The following is a 24,356-nucleotide window of genomic DNA, read 5'->3' on the forward strand; positions in this document are numbered from 1 at the left end:
GTCGCTCGCCCCCTGCCCCTCGTCGCTCGCCCCTGCCCCTCGTCGCTCGCCGCCGCCCTGCCCCTCGTCGCTCGCCCTGCCCCTCGTCGCTCGCCGCCGCCCCTCGTCGCTCGCCGCCGCCCTGCCCCTCGTCGCTCGCCGCCGCCCCTCGTCGCTCGCCGCCGCCCTCGTCGCTCGCCGCCGCCCCTCGCTGCGCCGCCGCCCCTCGTCGCTCGCCGCCGCCCTGCCCCTCGCCCTACCCGCCCCTCGCGGCTCGCCCTACCCGCCCTCGCCCTACTCGCCCCTCGCCCTACCCGCCCCTCGCCCTACCCGCCCCGCCCTACCCGCCCCTCGCCCTACCCGCCCCCTCGCCCTACCCGCCCCTCGCCCTACCCGCCCCTCGCCCTACCCGCCCCTCGCCCTACCCGCCCCTCGCCCTACCCGCCCCTTGTGGCTCGCCCTACCCGCCCCTCGCCCTACCCGCCCCTCGTGGCTCGCCCTACCCGCCCCTCGTGGCTCGCCCTACCCGCCCCTCGTGGCTCGCCCTACCCGCCCCTCGTGGCTCGCCCTACCCGCCCCTCGCCCTACCCGCCCCTCGCCCTACCCGCCCCTCGCCCTACCCGCCCCCTTGTGGCTCGCCCTACCCGCCCCTCGCCCTACCCGCCCTCGTGGCTCGCCCTACCCACCCCTCGCGGCTCGCCCTACCCGCCCCTCGCCCTACCCGCCCTCGCCCTACCCGCCCCTCGCCCTACCCGCCCTCGCCCTACCCGCCCTCGCCCTACCCGCCCCTCGCCCTACCCGCCCCTCGCCCTACCCGCCCCTCTCACTACCCGCCCCTTGTGGCTCGCCCTACCCGCCCCTCGCCCTACCCGCCCCTCGCCCTACCCGCCCCTCGTGGCTCGCCCTACCCGCCCCTCGTGGCTCGCCCTACCCGCCCCTCGTGGCTCGCCCTACCCGCCCCTCGTGGCTCGCCCCTACCCGCCCCTCGCCCTACCCGCCCTCGCCCTACCCGCCCCTCGCCCTACCCGCCCTCGCCCTACCCGCCCTCGCCCTACCCGCCCCTCGCCCTACCCGCCCTCGCCCTACCCGCCCCTCTCCCTACCCGCCCCTCGCCCTACCCGCCCCTCCCTACCCGCCCTCGCCCTACCCGCCCCTCGCCCTACCCGGCCCTCGCCCTACCCGCCTCGCCCTACCCGCCCCTCGCCCTACCCGCCCCTCGCCCTACCCGCCCCTCGCCCTACCCGCCCCTCGCCCTACCCGCCCCTCGCCCTACCCGCCCCTTGTGGCTCGCCCTACCCGCCCCTCGCCCTACCCGCCCCTCGCCCTACCCGCCCCTCGCCCTACCCGCCCCTCGCCCTACCCGCCCCTCGCCCTACCCGCCCCTCGCCGCTCGCCCTACCCGCCGCTCGCCCTATCTCTCTCTCTCTCTCTCTCTGTGTGTCTCTCTCTCTCTCTGTGTCTCTCTCTCTGTGTCTCTCTCTGTGTCTCTCTCTGTGTCTCTCTCTCTGTCTCTCTCTCTGTCTCTCTCTCTGTCTCTCTCTCTGTCTCTCTCTCTCTAGAACCCATCATAGTTGAGGTGGTGTTCCGGAACCCTCTAAAGGTTCCTCTGGTTCTCTCTGACCTCTCGCTGCTCTGGAAGTTTACACTCAAAGACTTCAATCGACCGCAACCGCAGGAAGACTCGGTCGGGGATGCTGTGCCCATCAGCAACGAGAAGGAGGCCAGCGTTCCCAGGGTAAGAGTGTGTGTTACCTTTGGTCTTTGAGTCTACAGTGCTGTAAGAGCAGGGTCGTATTCATAAGTACACATTGTAGCAAAAATAAAAATACCTTTTTCTTATTGAATAAGTCCCTCACAATTGGTTTTTCTTTCGTTTGGTGCCTGTTGAATATGACCCAACTATCAGCTCGTCATATCTGCAAATGTCATCAGCCGGCTCATTTAACCTCTACTTTTACAATCCCTCTTGCTGCAGACTTCACAGAAAGATGATGTCATTGCCACAGAAGTCATCCCAGAGTTCTACCTGAGCCCTGAGGAGACTAAATTGGTAAGCTGCCTTTTTACGATTCTCTAGTTCTCTCTTCTTGCTGTGTTTCCTCTCTCGCCCTAATTTTCTGACTTTTCTCGATGTTCGACCCACAGTCTCTTCTTTTTCTTCTTAAAAGTCTCTATCAATTTCTTCTCTGTCTGATTCCTCTGTCTCCTCCCTCAGGCTCGTCTGAAGCTGCTGCCCCACCAGACAGGTCAGCTCAACATCCTGGGTCTAGTCTATAATCTGGCCTCCACCTCTTCTACTGGAGACACTACTATCAACAGCACCGCAGCCTCACAGACCGAAGGTAACATACACATGGTCATGCAGTCACACACGCACAGTGAAACCAGTACTATAATTAAGCAATAAGGCCCAAGGGTGTGTGGTATATTGCCAATGTACCATGGCTAAGAGCTGTACTTAGCACAGCTTACACGGAGTGCCTGGATACAGACCTTAGCTGTGGTATATTGGCCGTATACCAGAAACCCCCGAGGTGCCTTATTGCTATTATAAACTGGTTACAAACATAACTAGACCAGTAAATATATATTTTCTGTCATTCGCGAGGAATAGGATCCTATATACCACGGTGTTCAACCAATCAGCATTCAGGGCTTGAACCACCTGGTTTATAATCCTGTTTTGGTCCCTCTCACCTGACTGTTGCGATCCTCTCAACAGGTCCCTCAGCGGCAGAGGGGACATCAGTTCGTGGTCGACAGGACCTAGAGATCCAAGGGCCGCGGTTGAACCAGACCAAAGAGGAGAAGACCTCAGTCAGCCACGGTCCTGACCGACGTCTTGACCCCACCATTACCCCTCCCATGCCCCTGCTAGAGGTATTCACTCAATTCCACCCTTAGCCCCTTGATCTCTAGGTCCCTACTCACTGGACACTCCTGTAGATCTGAGAGGATTGGATTGGTGGAAGTAATTCTTAGATTCACAGGAATGGCTAGGGGGTGAATGTTTGATTCAGGGCTCGTCCTTTATCCTCTGCTGTCTGCCCTCCTCTTTCCCTGTATGACTGATGGTTTCATACCAGCGATGTGAATTAGTTTATGGTAGATTTCATCTACCATTTCTCCCATCTACTGTTTCAATTTCTGCGATGTATTACCATTTAGATTGAACTGGGCAGTATATGAGTAATTTTGGGATGGATTCAGACTAGTCTATATTCAAATGACTGGCAGCCAATTCCCTCCCCATCACTGCTTTATATATCTGCCAATCTCCTGAGAAGGGCTGTTACACTGTAACTGGTCACACACTAACTAACCTCTCTCTGTCCCCATTTCTCTATCACTATCCCACCCCTCTTCCTCACTCTCCCATTCCCCCCCAGGTATTCTTCCTCCAGTTCCCTACTGCCCTGCTATGTGGTGAGATCAGGAAGGCTTACGTGGAGTTCTGTAACATGAGTCGCGTTACCCTGTGTGGCCTGCGGGTGGCGTCCACGCACCCAGACTTCTTTACCTTTGGAAGCTCCTCCTTAGCCACACCTCTCACCCCCCTCAGCCCCACCTCTTTTGAAAACTGCTCCGCCTACAAGACCCTGGCCACACCCCCTGGCGCCACGCCCGGGTCTGTTGCTGCGGTGACACTGGTTTCAGAGGGGGACTTTGGGTCAGGGACAGGGTTGCGGGGAGGAGGAGTGTCCGGTGCGGGTACGGGGGGTAAAGGGATAACGGAGATCCCTCTAGGAGAGGGGACACTAAAGCCTGGAGAATCTACCCAGCTGCCCATGTGGCTGAGAGGACCGGACCAGGAAGGAGTCCACGAGATCCACTTCCTGTTCTACTACGAGAGCGCCGAGAAGGGAGGCAAGATCAGGTAGGATATTCACTACACAAGCCAAGATCAGGTATGGGAGAGTTATTCAAGAACAAAGTATGAGCCTCCTGGGTTTAGGGCGCTGTACTGCAGCGCCAGCTGTGTCACCAGAGATTCTCTGTCGTAACCGGCCGCGACTAGGAGGTTCGTGGGGCGACGCACCATTGGCCTAGCGTCGTCCGGTTTAGGGAGGGTTTGGCCGGTAGGGAATTCCTTGTCTCCCTGCGCACCAGCGACTCCTGTGGCGGGCCGAGCGCAGTGCACGCTAACCAAGGTTGCCATGTGCACGGTGTTTCCTCCGACACATTGGTGCGGCTGGCTTCCCGGGTTGGATGGCGCTGTGTTAAGAAGCAGTGCGGCTTGGTTGGGTTGTCTATCGGAGGACGCATGACTTTCAACCTTCGTACGGGAGTTGTAGCGATTAGACAAGATAGTAGCTACTAAACAATTGGATACCACGAAAATTGGGGAGAAAAAGGGGTAAAATAAATAAAAAATGTAAAAAGAACAAAGTATGATACGCACTGCGTACTGAAAGCCACATTAGACCAGCCATTGAAGCAGGGAAGTGAATCCAAGAGCAACCTTTCATAATCTGATAGGGCAGAGTGATTAGAGAGAGAAGCCTCTTACTCAATGCACATTAGGCCTACACCAGCCATCCAGAAATGGGAGAGCGCTGCCTGTTAATCAGGTAGAGGAGGTGTGACCTTGGGGAAGCTGCCTGATGCAAGACATGAAACTAGAAACTCACATTATGAAAAAAAAAAATTATAAAAATGGAATGGAGCTGATAGAATCCACACACAAAAAAGCAGCCTACGTTTGAAGTCTTCACACAAGACTACACAAGTTAAGACCAGGTGGAGGAAGAGAAGACTGGTATTCACTCATTAGTCAATACACATCACACAAGCCAAATAGTGTAACACGAAAGCCCTAAGGGGAGAAAGTAGCTTTTTATATTCAGGTAGGGGAGAGGCATAGGGAGAGTTGTGTTCACTAATACACAAACCAAGGAGTGGAACATGAGAGATTTCTCGTGTCTCTTCTCCAATTGTATTAAATGATAAAATATGATTTAAGTAAATTTTGATTTCAGTGGTAATTTTGAGTCTCTTTTATTAAGCATGACTACAGCCTAGTGCTTCAAGTTGAATGAAATGTTTTAATTTCACATTTTAGAGCAAATATTCTGTTAGAGTGGTGGGTGTAATCAAGTAGTAGAAAACTTACGATGAGTCCTGGCCAAACTTAAGCACTGCCTGAAGCATATTAGGTATCATTTCAATACCGGTGTGTATTTCTTAAGTCTCCTAGTTATCCTGAATGTACACCTGCATATGTCAGTCTTGCTTTAAAATCAGTGTTCACTGCTTGTAGTCAGACGTCCTTGTCTTGTCGTGACCCATGTATATATATTTTTTCTTTGTACATATTTTGTATATTTTAAACCTCAATTACAACATTTCAACAACCCGCCTCACCCAATGTGGTACGGATCTGCTATTTTCTATGCTTTAGAACCGGAACCCCCAACAGAAGCTAGCCAGCTAACTAGCTAGTAGTCAGTTAGCCACTGCTAGCGGTCATCAGCTAACCTTAGCCCGGTCAACTCCTGCCAGTCTGCACAGCGAGATTCAACCCAGAGCACAATGGACTGCTTTTTCTCCACCACATCTCCATGTCTCCGGTTTCCTACCGCAAGCTCTGAATCTTTTCACCTGGATCATCGTAGCTAGCTATCTGAGTGGCTACTCCTGGCTAACGTCTCTGTCTCGAAGCAAGCACCAGTTAGCCTGGAACTAGTCTCGTACTAGAACCATCTCCCGGCTAGCTGAAGAGGTCCATCAGCCACTGCTTGGGCTACGAAACCTATTTTGCCAGTTGGCCTGGACCCCCTTTACTGCCGACACAGAGCCCCGCTGATCCATCACGTCTGGTTTACCGACAAAATCCACCCGAGGGGATTTCAACAGGTTCCTCCGTTGCGACGTCCCCTGAAGGGCCCATCCGCTAGCCTGCTAGCCGCGGCCCACTAGCTGTCTAGATATAGGACTGTTAGCTGAAGAGATTCATCAGCCAATTTCTTGGGCTACAATACCTATTTTGCCAATTGGCCTGGACCCTTTTACTGCCTATCCATCACGACTGGTCTGCCGACGTAACCATCCGCGGGGGCTACAACTGACTTCAGTCGCGACGTCCCCCTAAGGCTCTTCTGCTAGCCCCAGCCAGCTAGCTGTCTGAATCGCCGTGTCTCCAGCTCGCCTAGCTACTCACTGGTCCCTATGATAACTCTGCTACGCATGCCTCTCCCTAATGTCAATATGCCTTGTCCATTGCTGTTTTGTTTAGTGATTGACTTATTTCACTGTAGAGCCTCCAGCCCTGGTCAATATGCCTTAGCTAGCCCTTTTGTTCCACCTCCCACACATTGTTACCCCACCTGGTTTAAATGGTGTCTCTAGAGACAACTTCTCTCATCGTCACTCCATGCCGACGTTTACCTCCACTGTATTCACATCCTACCATACCACATTGTCTGTACATTATGCCTTGAATCTATTCTTCCGCACCCAGAAACCTGCTCCCTTTACTCTGTTCTGAACGCACTAGATGACCAGTTCTTATAGCCTTTAGTCGTACCCTTATCCTACTCCTCTTCTGTTGATGTAGAGATTTATCCAGGCCCTGCAGCGCCTAGCTCCACTCCCATTCCCCAGGCGCTCTCATTTGTTGACTTCTGTAACCGTGAAAGCATTGGTTTCATGCATGTTAACTTACGGAGGAGGCTTCTAATGGTTTTTTTCCCACTGCTTTAGCACACTTTGCCAACCCGGATGCCCTAGCAGTGTCTGAAGCCTGGCTTAGGAAGGCCACCAAAAATCTAGTAATTTCCATCCCTAACTACAACATTTCCCGACAAAATAGAACTGCCAAAGGGGGCGGAGTTGCAATCTACTGCAGAAAGAGCCTGCAGAGTTCTTACTATCCAGGTCTGTGCCCAAACAATTCAAGCTTCTACTTTTAATAATCCACCTTTCCAGAAACAAGTCTCTCACAATTGCCACCTGTTATAGACCACCTTCAGCCCCAAGCTGTGCCCTGGACACTATGTGAATTGATTGCCCCCCCCATCTATCTTCAGAGCTCGTATTGTTAGGTGACCTAAACTGGGATATGCTTAACACCCTGGCTGTTCTACAATCTAAGCTAGATGCCCTCAATCTCACAAATTTTCAATGAACCTACCAGGTACAACCCCAAATCCGTAAACACGGGCACCCTCATAGATATCATCCTAAACAACCTGCCCTCTAAATACACCTCTGCTGTCTTCAACCAGGGTCTCAGCGTTCACTGCCTCATTGCCTGCGTCCGTAATGGGTCTGCGGTCAAACGACCACCCCTCATCATTCTCAAACGCTCCCTAAAACACTTCAGCGAGCAGGCCTTTCTCATCGACCTGGCCCGGGTATCCTGGAAGGATATTGTCCTCATTCCGTCAGTAGAGAATGCCTGGTGATTCTTTAAGTGCTTTTCTCACCGTCTTAAATAAGCATGCCCCTTTCAAAAAATGTAGAGCCATGAACAGATATAGCCCTTGGTTCACTCATGACCTGACTGCCCTTGACCAGCACAAAAACATCCTGTGGCGTACCGCATTAGCATCAAATATCCCGCGCGATATGCAACTTTTCAGGGAAGTTAGGAACCAATATACACAGGCAGTTAGGAAAGCTAAGGCTAGATTTTTTAAACAGAAATGTGCATCCTGTAGCACAAACTCCCAAAAGTTCTGGGACACGAAAGTCCATGGAGAATAAGAGCACCTCCTCCCAGCTGCCCACTGCACTGATGCTAGGAAACACTATCACTACCGTTAAATACACGATAATTGAGAATTTCAGTAAGCATTTTTCCACGGCTGACCATGCTTTCCACCTGGCTACCCTAACCCCGGTCAACAGCCCTGCACCCCCTACAGCAACGTGCCCAAGCCTCCCCATTTCTCCTTCCCCCAAATCCAGATAGCTGTTGTTCTGAAAGAGTTGCAAAATCTGGACCCCTACAAATCAGCTGGGCTAGACAATATGGACCCTCTCTTTCTAAAATTATCCAGCACAATGGTTGCAAGCCTTTATTTACTAGCCTGTTCAACTTCTTTCGTATTGTCTGAGATCCCCAAAGATTGGAAAGCTGCCGTGATCATCCCCCTCTTCAAAGGTGGTGACACCTTCTAAGGTCTTTGAAAGCCAAGTTAAACAGATCACTGACCATTTCCAATCCCCCACCGTACCTATGCATTCTGGTTTCCGAGCTGGTCATCGGTGGACCTCAGCCACGCTCAAGGTCTTAAACGATATCATAACAGCCGTTTCTATCGACCTGGCCAAGGCTTTCGACTCTGTCAATCACCGCATTCTTATTGGCAGACTCAACAGCCTTGGTTTTTCAAATGACTGCCTGGCCTGGTTCACCAACTACTTCTCAGATAGAGTTCCGTGTGTCAAATCGGAGGGCCTTTTGTCCGGACCTCTAGCAGTCTCTATGGGGGTGCCACAGGGTTCAGTTCTTGAGCCGACTATTTTCTCTGTATACATCAATGATGTCGCTCTTGCTCCTGGTGATTCTCTGATCCACCTCTATGCTGTCGACACCATCATGTGTACTTCTGGCCCTTCTTGGACACTGTGTTAATTAACCTCCATACAAGCTACAATGCAATACAACACTCCTTCCGTGGCCTCCAACTGCTCTTAAATGCAAGTAAAACTAAATGCCTGCACTTCAACTGATCAATCACTGCCCGCACCTGCCCGCCAGTCCCGCTTCACCTACTCTGGACGGTTCTGACTCAGAATATGTGGACAACTACAAATACCTGGGTGTCTGGTTAGACTGTAAACTCTCCTTCCAGACTCACATTAAGCATCTCCAATCCAAAATTAAATCTAGAATCGGCTTCCTATTTCGCACCAAAGCATCCTTCACTCATGCTGCCAAACATACCCTCGTAAAACTGACTATCCTACCAATCCTTGACTTCGGCGACATAATTTACAAAATAGCCTCCAACACTCTACTCAGCAAATTGGATGCAGTCTATCACAGTGCCATCCGTTGGGTCTTCAAATCCCCATATACAACCCACCACTGCGACCTGTATGCATTCATTGGTTGGCCATCGCTTCATATTCGTCGCTGAACCCACTGGTTCCAGGTCATCGATTAAGTGCGGCCTTATCTCAGCTCACTGATCACCATAGCAGCACCCACCCTTAATACACGTTCCAGCAGGTTTATTTCACTGGTCACCCTCAAAGCCAATTCCTCCTTTGTCCGTCTTTCCTTCCAGTTCTCTGCTGCCAATGACGCACAAATTGCAAAAATCACTGAAGCTGGGGACCCATATGTCCCTCACTAGCTTTAAGCATCAGCTGTCAGAGTAGCTCACAGATCACTGCACCTGTACATAGCCCACCTGTACTGTACATAGCCCCTCTGTAATTAGTCCATCCAACTACCTCATCCCCATACTGTTATTTGTTGTTGTTGCTCCTTTGCACCCCAGTATCTCTACTTGCACGTTCATCTTCTGCACATCTATCACTACAGTGTTTAATTGCTACATTGTAATTACTTCACCACTACAACCTGTTTATTGCCGTACCTCCCTAATCTTACCTAATTTTCACACACTGTACAGTGGGGAGAACAAGTATTTGATACACTGCCAATTTTGCAGGTTTTCCTACTTACAAAGCATGTAGAGGTCAGTAATTTGTATCATAGGTACACTTCAACTGTGAGACAGAATCTAAAACAAAAATCTAGAAAATCACATTGTATGATTTTGAAGTAATTAATTTGCATTTTATAGCATGACATAAGTATTTGATCACCTACCAACTAATAAGAATTCCGGCTCACAGACCTGTTAGTTTTTCTTTAAGAAGCCCTCCTGTTCTCCACTCATTACCTGTGTTAACTGCACCTGTTTGAACTCGTTACCTGTCTAAAAGACACCTGTCCACACACTCAATCAAACAGACTCCAACCTATCCACAATGGCCAAGACCAGAGAGCTGTGTAAGGACATCAGGGATAAAATTGTAGACCTGCACAAGGCTGAGATAGGCTATACAGGACAATAGGCAAGCAGCTTGGTGAGAAGGCAACAACTGTTGGCACAATTATTCGAAAATGGAATAAGTTCAAGATGACTGTCAATCACCCTCGGTCTGGGGCTCCATGCAAGATTTCACCTTGTGGGGCATCAATGATTATGAGGAAGATGAGGGATCAGCCCAGAACTACACGGCAGGACCTGGTCAATGGCCTGAAGAGAGCTGGGACCACAGTCTCAAAGAAAACCATTAGTAACACACTACGCCGTCATGGATTAAAATCCTGCAGCGCAAGCAAGGTCCCCCAGTTCAAGCCAGCGCATGTTCAGGCCCGTCTGAAGTTTGCCAATGACCATCTGTATGATACAGAGGAGGAATGGGAGATGGTCATGTGGTCTGATGAGATAAAAATAGAGCTGTTTGGTCTAAACTCCACTCGCCGTGTTTGGAGGAGGAAGAAGGATGAGTACAACCCCAAGAACACCATCCCAACCGTGAAGCATGGAGGTGGAAACATCATTCTTTGGGGATGCTTTTCTGCAAAGGGGACAGGATGACTGCACCGTATTGAGGGGAGGATGGATGGGGCCATGTATCGTGAGATCTTGGCCAACAGCCTCCTTCCCTCAGTAAGAGCATTGAAGATGGGTCGTGGCTGGGTCTACCAGCATGACAACGACCCGAAAAACACAGAGCCAGGGCAACTAAGGAGTGGCTCCGTAAGAAGCATCTCAAGGTCCTGGAGTGGCCTAGCCAGTCTCCAGACCTGAACCCAGTAAAGAATCTTTGGAGGGAGCTGAAAGTCCGTATTGCCCAGCGACAGCACCGAAACCTGAAGGATCTGGAGGAGGTCTGCATGGAGGAGTGGGCCAAAATCCCTACTGCAGTGTGTGCAAACCTGGTCAAGAACTACAGGAAACATATGATCTCTGTAATTGCAAACAAAGATTTCTGTACCAAATATTAAGTTCTGCTTTTCTGATGTATACTTATGTCATGCAATAAAATGCAAATGAATTACTTAAAAATCATACAATGTGATTTTCTGGATTTTTGTTTTAGATTCTGTCTCTCACAGTTGAAGTGTACCTATGATAAAAATTACTGACCTCTACATGCTTTGTAAGTAGGAATATAGATGTATATAGATGTTTTCTGTTGTGTTATTGACTGTACGTTTGTTTATTCCACGTGTATCTTTGTGTCGCACTGCTTTGCTTTATCTTGGCCATGTTTCAGTTGTAAACTTGTTCTCAACTGGTTCAATAAAGGTGAAATTAAATAAAACATTTGCTCATTGGAGATCGAATGAGATCAAATTGGGGCACTTTTGAAAAGCCATATCTTTAGAAAGTAATATATTTTTCTCTTAAAGGACCTTTCAGATCTTACAGAATGTGTCATCTGTTTAAATTAAATGGTTTACTTTTAACGTAGTTTAAAACGTAGTTTATAATCTAGTTTTCCAACTTAGATTATAAGTTGGAAATGCATTACATGAACTCAATCTCTTTCCTCGTCTCTCGTTCCCTCCATCTAATTTCTGCTCTCCTTCTGTCACTCTACTCACGTTCTCTGCTTTCATCTCAAAACCCCTTCCCCTCTCTCTCCCCCTCCTTACCTCCCTGCCCCTCTCTCTCCTCCCCCCAGTCACAGGGTGTTGCGTCACACGGTATTTATTTGTGCAAGTCGTTCGCTGTCTGTTCGGGCCACAGCTTGTCGTAGTAACACACTACCTGAGGAGGAGGAGGAGAGGAATGGCAGCATGCTGGTCTTTGTTGACGTGGAGAACATCAACTCTGTGAGCTCCACAAGCGTGCGCACACAAGCATGCTATATACACACACACACACACACACACATTAACATTTTCCATTGTAATACTTATACACACACATACTATTTCAGTCACACAATCGCAGTTAAGCTGATGTTTGATGGAACATTGTTATTCAAAGTTCCGTTTTCGTGTTTTGTGTTCAGTATGCTGATGTGAAGATTTGAACGTTATGACAGACATTGCTGTTCATTGTGTTGACTTTAAATGCTGGTCGTTATGATACTTATTCGTGCTCTCTCTCTCTACAGAGCGAGGCTGGGGTGCGTGAGTTTCACATTGCACAGGTCTCTAGCAGCAGTAAACAGTGGAGACTACACAAGTGTATAAACCCAGCAGAAGACAAAGGTTTGTCCCTATCTGCAGCCTCTCAGACGGGACTACAAATAGTCTAACTCATTTACTGGATGACTAACATTTTGGTCTCAGATTTTGTTTTGTGCATTTCCATTCAAAGAAGGTTGACTTAAGAAGTTTCAGTTTGTGGTGTTTCACTCTTTTCTCTCAATTCTTTCGCTCAGTGTCTTTCCGTCATTTCATTTGGAAGGATTTGATTGAGGTTTTTGTGTTGCTGAGGAGTCTATCACTAGTTAGCCATGTGGCAGCAGCCAGACTGGCTTAGAAACGTTTCACTTCATCCACTGGATTGGTTTGATGTGGTGTGTTGTGTTGCATAGCTGTTAAGTTCATTACGTAGATGCCTTTTGGTGGTTTGATCAGTGAGGTTTACTTGTTTGGAGGGGCTACCGTGATTTGGCTATCTAGTTTTCCGGATTGACTGACCTTCATAATATGGTCTTTCACCAAATAGGGCTATCTTCTGTATACCACTCCTACCTTGTCACAACTGACTAAAACGCATTAACCTCTTGCTCCTACCTGACACGCAGGCGTCCCATCTAGACATCTGGAAATGCAAATGCGCTACGCTAAATGCTAATAGTACTAGTTAAAACTCAAACGTTCATTAAAATACACATGCAGGGTATTGAATTAAAGCTACACTCGTTGTGAATCCAGGCAACAAGTCAGATTTTTAAAATGCTTTTCGGCGAAAGCATGAGAAGCTTATCTGATAGCATGTAACACCCCAAAAGACCCGCAGGGGACGTAAACAAAATAATTAGCATAGTCGGCGCTACACAAACCGCACAAATAAAATATAAAACATTCATTACCTTTGACCATCTTCTTTGTTGGCACTCCTAGATGTCCCATAATCACTATTGGGTCTTTTTTTCAGATTAAATCGGTCCATATATAGCCTAGATATCGATCTATGAAGACTGTGTGATAAACTAAAAAAAATAGCGTCTTGTAACGTCATTTGTTTTTATTTTTAAAAGTCGACGATAAACTTTCACAAAACACTTCGAAATACTTTTGTAATGCAACTTTAGGTATTAGTAAACGTTAATAAGTGATCAAATTGATCACGAGGTGATGTGTATTCTATAGGGGTACGTCTGGAAATAATGTCCGGGTAAATCTCAACCAAAATATCCGGTCCGAGACCTGAAGAAATGGGCTGTCTCTTCTTTGTTTGACCAAGAAACAAAGCCTAGGCAAATGACAAGACTGTTGTCATCGTGTGGAAGCTGTAGGAATTGCAATCTCGGCTCCAGCTAATTTGCTTTCCCATAGACAATACATGCAAGTGGCGCATTGATATATTTTCCCATTTTCAGTGATCAGATTTTCCTGCGCTTTTCGATGAAACGCACGTTCTGTTATAGTCACAGCCGTGATTTAACCAGTTTTATAAACGTCTGAGTGTTTTCTATCCACACATACTAATCATATGCATATACTATATTCCTGGCATGAGCAGCAGGGCGCTGAAATGTTGCACGATTTTTAACAGAATGTTCGAAAAAGTAGGGGGTAGGAGTAACAGGTTAAGGAGTAAGGAAATTCCACAAAATAGAGGGGCATTTTTCTTACCAAACCACATTAACCTTCTGAACACCTCCAAAACAAAGGTAAGGGCAGAGAAAGCTTTGTTGTACAGCATTTAACAAAACATCCTGGGAGGGGCCAGCTGAGTATAAGACTGTATCATCTGCATATAAATGGATGAGAGGGCTTCCTACTGCCTGAGCTATGTTGTTGATGTAAATTAGAAGAGCGTGGGGCCTAGGATCGAGCCTTGGGGTACACCCTTGGTGACAGGCAGTGGCTGAGACTGCAGCTATTCTGACTTCATACACTGCACTCTTTGAGAGCGGTAGTTAGCAAACCAGGCCAAAGATCCCTCGGAGACACCAATACTCCTTAGCCGGCCCACAAAAATGGAATGGTCTACCGTATAAAAAGCTTTGGCCAAGTCAATAAAAATAGCAGCACAACATTGCTTAGAATCAAGGGCAATGGTGACATTGAGGACTTTTGAGGTTGCAGTGACACATACATAACCTGAGTGGAAACCAGATTGCACACCAGAGAGAATATTGCATACCAGAGAGAATACTATAGACATCAAGAAAGCAAGTCAATTGATTATTGACAAGTTTTTCCAACACCTTTGGTAAACAGGGCAAAATAAAAATAGGACTGTAACAGTTAGGATCAGCTTGATCTCCCCGTTTAAATAAAGGATGAACTGTGGCTGCCTTCCAAGAGATGAGGAAATGTTGGACAGGCAAGGAGGCGTGGCTGAGTCAAATAGGAATCCTTACTTAATGAAGTGATTTAAAAAGCTCAGCAGTGTGTTTCTTGTCAGTAACAACCACATCATCAACATTAAGGGACATGGGCAGCTGTGACGACGAGGGTTTATTCTCCAGGTCTTTAATCATTTTCCAGAAGTTCTTGGGGTTAGACCCACAGAGAGAGAACTGCTCCTTAAAGTAACTAACTTTGGCCTTCCTGATAGTCTAAGTGCACTTATTTCTCATTTGCCTGAACGAGAGCCAGTCAGCCTGAGTGTATGCGTGTGCCGCGCCTTTCGCCAAATGCAATTCTTGAAGTGGAGTAACTGCCAGATCATTGTCGAGCCAGCGACTGAACCAGTTGAATTTTCATTTTCTTATTGGAGGCGTGTTTGTAAACAATATCACTGAATATATCAAAAAGAAGGGTCTTCGACAGAAGGGATCTGATTCCATACATGTTTACAGAGGCCAGGTCATAAAGGAAGGCTTACTCATTCAAGTTTTTAGCAAGCGTCTATGACAAATCAAGACAGGTCGTTTCACTGAGCAGCCATTACGAACACAGGCTGTAAATCAGTGATCACTAAGGTCATTACAGAAAACACCAGACTGATACCTCTCGGGATAATTTGTGAGGACAACATCGAGGAGAGTAGCCTTTTCTGAGTGTTTTGAGTCATACCTTGTGGGATTGGTAATCTGAGGAAGATTTAGGGAGTCCCATTGCTTTAGCACTTGGTCAAGTGGTTTAAGCATGTCCCAGTTTAGATCACCTAGCAGGACAAATTCAGACTTCGTGTAAGGGGCCAAGAGGGGGTTTAGGGCATATAGGGTACAGGCCGGTGCTGATAGAGGACGATAACACCCAGCAACAGTCAACAAAGAGCTATTTGAAATTGTAATGCTTAAAACCAGCAAATCAAATTGTTTGGGGACAGACTTGGTGGAGGCAACCGAGCACTGAAGGTGATCCTTGGTAAAGATTGCCACACCTTTGGAAGATCTGTCTTGCCGAAAAAGTTTATAACCAGAAAGGTTAACATCAGTATTCAAAACTCTTTTTTAACCACGTCTCACTATATCCAAAAACCTCAGTTTTGTTTGCGTTTTCTTCAGTAATCCACAGACTCAAACGCAGTCAAAACAGGCAGACAAAAAAATCCAAATTGCATCTGTAAAGTTCATAGAAACATGTCAAACGATGTTTATTCATTCCCCAGGTTGTTTTTTGCCTAAATGATCTATAATATTTCAACCGGACAATAACGTTGTCAATATAAAAGGTACACAAGAAATGCACTCTCTCGGATTGCACATGAAAAAGCTCTGTGACATGTCAGGGTCCACTCATTCAGACTGGTCTTACTCCCTCATTTATCAGAATACAAGCCTGAAACAATTTCTAGACTGTTGACATCTAGTGGAAGGTATAGGAACTGCAATTTGAGTCCTAAGTCAATGGTTACTGTAATGGCATTGAATAGAACTACAAAACCAACAAAAATAACTACTTCCTGAATGGATTTTTATCAGGTTTTCACCTGCCAAATCAGTTCTGTTATACTCAGACACTATTTTAACAGTTTTGGAAACTTTAGTGTTTTCTATCCAAATCTACCTGTTATATGCATATCATATCTTCTGGGCCCGAGTAGCAGGCCGTTTAATTTGGGCATGCTTTTCACCCAAAATTCCGAATGCTGCCCCCTACCCGAGAGTTAACACGCCGCAACTGCATTAGACTTTTTTGAAGAAGAAAAAAACTTTGGTGTAGCGATCATCAAACAGACGCTGTAGGATTTATCGTAAATTATGATAGATAAATGGCTGGTTCTATTTTTCCTTACACTATAGGTTTATGTACTATGACGTGAAGCAGTCAAATTAGCGCGTTATAACCGTTTTCAATTCTTTAATCCCAGAAAATGGGCATTAACTCAAAAAGCGTTGAGGCCTCGACGCCATCTTGTTTCTGGGGTAAAAGTACATTTGGCCAAACATGTGCTCACCGGATTTTGTCTTAGTCTTTTCTGTTTACGAGAAATGGCCATGTCCATTTGGGGACGTTTTGTCCATTTGCCATAAGTTAGTCAGACGCCATCTGGTGGAAATTTCCAGTACAGCAGAACATTTTTCAAAAATGTAATATTTTATAACACGGAAACCAAATGTCCGAGACTTCATTTGATGACTCCCCGGAAGACTGGTCCCTGGGGGATGACCTGGGGCCGTCGGACTATTTTAATAACACCTGCGGATGTTTAAGGGACCGTGCATTTGCAATATGGAGATCCTCATTGATCATATGGGAAATGCCACTTGCGTCCCTTATGTTGGTAATACGCTTGTAGTAAACCCGGGCTTTTACGAGAGCAGAAATCAGTGAAGCAGACGTGCACATTTCTAGATATCATCAATAGTAATACAATCAAGGCATGGCAGAGGACAGGGAGAGCTCTGCGGTGTTGATTTATTGATTTATTACATCTGAATGTGTATTAGATGGCAACAAGATCATATTATACAGCAATTTCATCAGTTAACATGAATACAATGCCGGCAAGAGTTGGTTAGAATAGGATGAGAGGCCAAAAGTCTGTATAACCAATAGAGAGTCAGTCCCGAGTGTGGGAACAAACATGGTCAAATAGCAAAATGCACAAGAAAACAAATATAACGATTCGGGGCTAGCCATTGTAAGTTCAGAGTTACTCGTCCCGACAGTGCCTGTGTGCTGGAGGTGAGCAACAGCTCGGGATAGAGGGGGGAGTGTGGTGGGGGTACCTGTACCAGACGGGGCAACAACCAGGGCAGACGGTGAACAGATCACCAGGTGGAATCCAAGCAGCAGTGCAGCAGGCAACTGGAGTAGGTGCCACACCCACTTGGGAAAAGCTTTTATTTCTGGAGGTAGATTTCTTGTATTAAAAAAAATGCCAGCAGATGGTCTCTGAACAGCAGGAGGAGGCTTCCATGCCCCTGGATTTGGGTGGGGTAGCCTGGGTGGGGTAGCCTGGGTGGGGTAGCCTGGGTGGATTTGGGTGGGGTAGCCTGCCATTTGTTGGGCTCATGCTTCGACACCTCTCACTTCACACCTCAGTGCTAATTGAAGTTGTATCTGGTCTGTCTCAGTTCCACGTTGGATGGTGTCCTTGGTAGTATTAATCCTTCCAGGTACTTTTGTCCAAAATTAGGTTGTAGGTTTGGAGTTTTGATCTGTAGGGAAGGTTTTGCTGGGGGGGGGGGTGATTTGATGGTTGTTTTTAGAGGCTTTCTGAGTTACTGTAAGAATGCTGTTCAAGAGTGTTTGTTAAAGTTCAGAGGGAGAAGGTCTTTCATCCTCTTGTTGTCATTCCAGACTGCAAACTCACCAGCAGAGAGCGAGGAAAGCTGTGCTTCAGAGCAACACGATGCAAACCCCTGCAAGGTAACATGATAGGCATGCATGCACGCATCACACACACACACTACCAGCAGTATCAGTCAATATGAGAATCTCTTTTCTCTCTCATGCCTGTTTTTAACTTATGTTTTTCAGTTACCTTGAAGGCAGCAGAGAAATACACCTTTGCAGACCTGAGCCTTGGGAATGAACTGGTATGTAGAGGAAACACATTGTTATCTGTGGCTGTCAAGGCTGTCGTGTTAATGCTGTGAATGCATTATAAAAGAGAAAAAAAACGATCAGCCTTTCCCTTCTCTAAGTGTGTCTCCTCTCTTCAGATCATCACCTCCACCACTCCATGTGCAGATTTCTTCTTCCGGAGGTGTCAGCCCTTGGAGTCTCTGAGACCTCCCGTTGCCATGGAGACACAGGGGAGACATTCCAGGAGTCAGCGGGTGGGGCATGGGGGCGGGGACAAGGATATAGCGGGCGTGGTCAGGAAGTGTAATGAGGTGGACCTCGACATCATCATCCTCTGGAAGGTAAAACCACAGAATTAAAGGGACTCTTACCATTACTAAACTCAGCAAAAAAAGAAATGTCCCTTTTTCAGGACCCTGTCTTTCAAAGATAATTTGTAAAAATCCAAATAACTTCACAGATCTTCATTGTAAAGGGTTTAAACACTGTTTCCCATACTTGTTCAATGTTCAATGAACAATAAACAATTAATGAACATGCAAGACACTAACATTAACACACTAACAGCCTACAGACGGCAGGCAATTAAAGTCAGTTATGAGAACGTAGGACACGAAAGAGGCCTTTGTACTGACTCTGAAAAACACCAAAAGAAAGATGCCCATGGTCCCTACTCATCTGCGTGAACGCGCCTTAGGCATGCTGGAAGGAGGCATGAGGACTGCAGATGTGGCCAGGGCAATAGATTGCAATGTCCGCACTGTGAGACGCCTAAGACGGCGCTACAGGGAGACAGAATGGACAGCTGATCGTCGTCGCAGTAGCAGACCACGTGTAACAACACCTGTACAGGATCGGTACATCTGAACATCACACCTGCAACACAGGTACAGGATGGCAACAACTGCCCGAGTTACACCAGGAACGCACAATCCCTCCGTCAGTGCTCAGACGGTCCGCAATAGGCTGAGAGAGGCTGGACTGAGAGCTTGTAGGCCTGTTGTAAGGCAGGTCCTCACCAGACATCCTCACCGGCAACAGTGTCTTCTATGGGCACAAACTGCAGTGTCCAATGGAGGTGAGTTTTAGAACACTCCAGCCGACCCTTGGCATTGCGCATGGCGATCTTAGTCTTGTGTGCGGGTGCTCAGACATGGAAACCCATTTCATGAAGCTCCCGGCGAACAGTTATTGTGCTGACGTTGCTTCCAGAGGAAGTTTGGAACTCTGTAGTGAGTGTTGCAACCGCGCTTCATCACTCGCCGCTCCTGTTCTGTGAGCTTGTTTGGCCTTCGACTTTGTGGCTGAGCCGTTGTTTCTCCTAGACATTTCAACTTCACAATAACAGCACTACAGTTGACCAGGGAAGCTCTAGCAGGGCAGAAACATGATGAACTGACTTGTTGGAAAGGTGGTGTCACTTTGAAAGTTCTTAAGTGAGGCAATTCTACTGCCAATGTTTGTCTATGGAGATTGCATGGTTGTGTGCAACAGGTGTGGCTGAATCCACTCATTTGAAGGGGTGTCCATATGTTTTTGTATTTAGACTCGCTACAGGCTGCCCGGCAAGAACAAGGCAGACCAGGTGTCCATATACAGAGTTTAATTGGCTCATGGTCAGCACCACACATTAGAACACACAGGCTAGAAGTGAGCTTCATGTTACAATTAGAATGGACTTGTGGTTCTGAAAGGTAAGAACCAGTATATATTGTTGTAAGCTATGCAGTAGGGATATCTACTCAGGAAAGAATCGAATAGCATTAGGGATTTTTAGTGCCGTCATTGTCATCTACTTACGTATGCACATCAGCTTTGACACTGGTTTTGCACATCTCCTTTAAACTAGACATCGGGCCGATGTTGGCATTTTTAGTTAATATTGTCCAATTCCGATATGCTCACCGATTATATTGTGCATCTATACAGGGATATACAGGTAGCCTAGTGGTTAGAGCATTGGACTAGTAACCGAAAGGTTGCAAGGTGGAATCCCTGAGCTGACAAGGTACAAATCTGTCGTTCTGCCCCTGAACAAGGCAGTTGACCCACTGTTCCTAGGCCGTCATTGAAAATAAGAATTTGTTCTTAACTGACTTGCCTAGTAAAATAAAGGTAAAATAAATAAAAACATTTCAAATAACAGCATACACATTAACAGCAGTATATGTATAAACATCTCACATGAGAGAACTTACTTTGACATGATTTATGGCCCTTGCTCTCAGGACTGGTGGTGCTCATATCTGTTCTTTTTCTGGTGCCAAAGAGTCTAATCTCACTGCGCATGCAGGGCCGAAGACAGACTGAAACTTCTAGAATCTCACTGCGCATGCAGGGCCGAAGACAGACTGAAACTTCTAGAATCTCACTGCGCATGCAGGGCCGAGGACAGACTGAAACTTCTAGAATCTCACTGCGCATGCAGGGCCGAAGACAGACTGAAACTTCTAGAATCTCACTGCGCATGCAGGGCCGAGGACAGACTGAAACTTCTAGAATCTCACTGCGCATGCAGGGCCGAGGACAGACTGAAACTTCTAGAATCTCACACCATGGCTTAAAGATGCACTACTACGCAGAAGTCACACCGCCATTTCCTGGTTGCTAAAATTCTAATAGTTTGCCTAATTCCAGTTTGTGTCAAAACAAGCAGGTATAGTGTCATTGTACCATTGAAACCTCTGTGAAATATATTTTCCATTAAAAGTCAAGTATTGCAGCTTTAACAGTTGCGCAAACTATGAAAGCACAGAGGTAAAGTATAAAGCATTACAGGCTATAGGGATTAACCATCTCTAAACAAGAACATCTGTTGCACAACACTCATGCATTCAATTCAATACAAGCCCTTATAAACAACATGCATGTAAGCTCCAGCGGTACTATACAGCTACAGTCTCATGTGCAGACGTAGCCTTTTCTACGTGCTCCATTGTTTAATTATATACAGGCCCTTATAAACAACATGCACGTAAGCTCCAGCGATACTATACAGCTACAGTCTCATGTGCAGACGTAGCCTTTTCTACGTGCTCCATTGTTTAATTATATACAGGCCCTTATAAACAACATGCACGTAAGCTCCAGCGGTACTATACAGCTACAGTCTCATGTGCAGACGTAGCCTTTTCTACGTGCTCCATTGTTTAATTATGCATTAGTAAAATGTACTCTTTATGTTAAGTTTTTATTGAGGTATTTGCTGCTGTTTTGCTTTTGGGGCGGCAGCGTAGCCTAGTGGTTAGAGCGTTGGACTAGTAACCGGAAGGTTGCAAGTTCAAACCCTCGAGCTGACAAGGTACAAATCTGTCGTTCTGCCCCTGAACAGGCAGTTAACCCACTGTTCCTAGGCCGTCATTGAAAATAAGAATTTGTTCTTAACTGACTTGCCTAGTTAAATAAAGGTAAAAAAATAAATAATCAACTTTTTTGGCATCATGCCAATGATGTTGCTAATGTTTGTTGTTGTAGAAAGGCCTATGATAGTTGCTAATTTATTTGTTTGTTTACAGGCATTTGTTGTCGAGGACAACAAGCAGGTGATCCTAGAGGGACAGCTTCATGTGGCCCTACAGACCATCGACAAAGAGGCCTGCTCTTTGACACAGAAAGAGGTAAACGCATGTAACAATTGTAAACATTCAAATCACCATTTTGTTCTGTGTAGTGTACACTCAAGCTGAATAACTATACACACTCCTGGACTGCTTTGCATTGCGACTAAAGCACAAGCAAAACAAAGCGAACTGACTTCTTGGAGAACGCTACCTCTCTCTCATTCACTACCTAAAAGCACCTATATCTCCCTGCCAAGGTCCAACATGGTGTCGAGTGTTTACTTGGCCACCTCCCAAACACCCTATAAGTTGTGGGGCCAGGGTGACACTGGAAAGCTTGGCATGTCGGACTCAGGCCTGGTAGAGGTTTTTACAGGGTTAGCGTCTACTCTGACCTATGCTCCTCATGGGTTTATAGGCTAACATGAGTAAGGAAGGGTCTTCTCTACACAGATGAGTGCTTAAGAGGCAGGCCCATGCTTTGCTATCACAAGGCTGAGTGGAAGATTTTCTTTGAATTGAACAAACTTTATTGATCCTCAGAGGTAAAATTCAATTGGTCACCAGTAAACAGCATAGGAGACATACAGTAAGGGAGGCAATATACTGTACACAGATGCATCAACACATATACAGTGCATTCGGAAAGTTCAGACCCCTTGACTTTTTCCACATTTTGTCCCGTTACAGCCTTATTCTAAGATGGTTTAAATAGCGCTCTGGAGCAGGTTTTCATCAAGGATCTCCCTGTACTTTGCTCTGCTTGTCTTTCTCTCGATCCTGACTAGTCTCTCAGTCCCAGCTGCTTAAAAACATCCCCACAGCATGATGCTGCCACTACCATGCTTCACCGTAGGGATGGTGGAAAACATCCCCACAGCATGATGCTGCCACTACCATGCTTCACCGTAGGGATGGTGATAAACATCCCCACAGCATGATGCTGCCACTACCATGCTTCACCGTAGGGGTGGTGGCAAACATCCCCACAGCATGATGCTGCCACCACTATGCTTCACCGTAGGGATGGTGATAAACATCCCCACAGCATGATGCTGCCACTACCATGCTTCACCGTAGGGATGGTGGAAAACATCCCCACAGCATGATGCTGCCACTACCATGCTTCACCGTAGGGATGGTGGAAAACATCCCCACAGCATGATGCTGCCACTACCATGCTTCACCGTAGGGATGGTGGAAAACATCCCCACAGCATGATGCTGCCACTACCATGCTTCACCGTAGGGATGGTGGAAAACATCCCCACAGCATGATGCTGCCACTACCATGCTTCACCGTAGGGATGGTGGAAAACATCCCCACAGCATGATGCTGCCACTACCATGCTTCACCGTAGGGATGGTGGAAAACATCCCCACAGCATGATGCTGCCACTACCATGCTTCACCATAGGGATGGTGAAAAACATCCCCACAGCATGATGCTGCCACTACCATGCTTCACCGTAGGGATGGTGAAAAACATCCCCACAGCATGATGCTGCCACTACCATGCTTCACCGTAGGGATGGTGAAAAACATCCCCACAGCATGATGCTGCCACTACCATGCTTCACCGTAGGGATGGTGCCAGGTTTCCTCTCCAAGCGGGCTGTCATTTGCCTTTTGCTTAGGAGTGGCTTCCTTCTGGCCGCTCTGGCTTACAGGCCTGATTGCTGGAGTGCTTCAGAGATGGTTGTTTTTATGGAAGGTTCTCCCATCTCCACAGAGGACCTCTGTCAGCTTGACCATCGGGTTCTTGGTCACCTCCCTGACCAAGGCCCTTCTCCCCCGATATCTCAGTTTGGCCGGGTGGCCAGCTCTAGCTAGAGTCCTGGTGGTTCCAAACTTCTTCCATTTAAGAATGGAGGCCACAGTGTTCTTGGATCTTCAATGCTGCAGAAATGTTTTGGTACCCTTCCCCAGATCTGAGCCTCGTCATAACCTTGTCTCAGAGCTCTATCGACAATTCCTTCAACCTCCATGGCTTGGTTTTTGCTCTGACATGCACTGTCAACTGTGGGACCTTATATAGACAGGTGTGTGCCTTTCCAAATCAAGTCCAATCATTTTACCACATGTGGACTCTAATCTAGTTAGAGAATCATCTCAAGGATGATCAATGGAAACATGATGCACCGGAGCTCAATTTCGAATCTCATAGCAGTGTCTGAATACTTATGTAAATAAGGTACATTTGCAAAATTCTCAACCTGTTTTCACTTTGTCATTATGGGGTATTGTGTGTCAATTGATGGGAACAATTAATATAATACATTTTAGAATAAGGCTGTAACATAACAAAATGTGAGTACTGAGTACTTTCCGAATGCACTGTACTTGCGCATGGATGGCTAGTCAAAGTACAGTATATAGTATTGACGTCATATCATTCTGATGTATACCTTTTTATATTGTTCTTGCTGTATGTGTCCTATGTACTGTATTTAGTCTCTATGGATCAATAAAGTTGATCCACTTCAATTAAAATATGTTTCTATGGAATGCATCACTCCTGCATATAGCAAGCAGTATGTTATGTTTCATACCACCTTTGTACTCAGCTGGAATGATATAGTTTTGAGATTGTTGGAAAGATAGTTGAATGTTTTATTAGTGAGGCTCTCAATGCTGACAGTGAACCAACGCTTGCGCTCTTCAAAATATTTCTCTCTCCAGCAGTAGTCAAGGATGAGCTTAGCAATGTCAAGTATATCCAACTAACTG

The 24,356-nt window shown here is 47.0% G+C and overlaps 1 protein-coding gene across 3 annotated transcripts in view; it reads left to right on the forward strand.

The window, feature by feature from the left end:
• LOC124038070 (trafficking protein particle complex subunit 8-like) overlaps positions 1-24,356 on the forward strand; it is a 90,111-nt gene that overhangs the window by 57,248 nt on the left and 8,507 nt on the right. For all 3 annotated transcript variants that reach the window (XM_046353494.1, XM_046353495.1, XM_046353493.1), the window contains 11 exons: positions 1,539-1,714; positions 1,955-2,029; positions 2,195-2,321; positions 2,702-2,859; positions 3,369-3,856; positions 11,641-11,791; positions 12,079-12,175; positions 17,840-17,908; positions 18,020-18,078; positions 18,205-18,408; positions 21,583-21,684. In XM_046353494.1, the coding sequence (XP_046209450.1) occupies positions 1,539-1,714; positions 1,955-2,029; positions 2,195-2,321; positions 2,702-2,859; positions 3,369-3,856; positions 11,641-11,791; positions 12,079-12,175; positions 17,840-17,908; positions 18,020-18,078; positions 18,205-18,408; positions 21,583-21,684 (1,706 nt within the window). The remainder of the gene's footprint in view (positions 1-1,538; positions 1,715-1,954; positions 2,030-2,194; positions 2,322-2,701; positions 2,860-3,368; positions 3,857-11,640; positions 11,792-12,078; positions 12,176-17,839; positions 17,909-18,019; positions 18,079-18,204; positions 18,409-21,582; positions 21,685-24,356) is intronic.

Source organism: Oncorhynchus gorbuscha, linkage group LG06 (assembly GCF_021184085.1).
Source record: "Oncorhynchus gorbuscha isolate QuinsamMale2020 ecotype Even-year linkage group LG06, OgorEven_v1.0, whole genome shotgun sequence".
NCBI classification, from domain to species: Eukaryota; Metazoa; Chordata; class Actinopteri; order Salmoniformes; family Salmonidae; genus Oncorhynchus; species Oncorhynchus gorbuscha.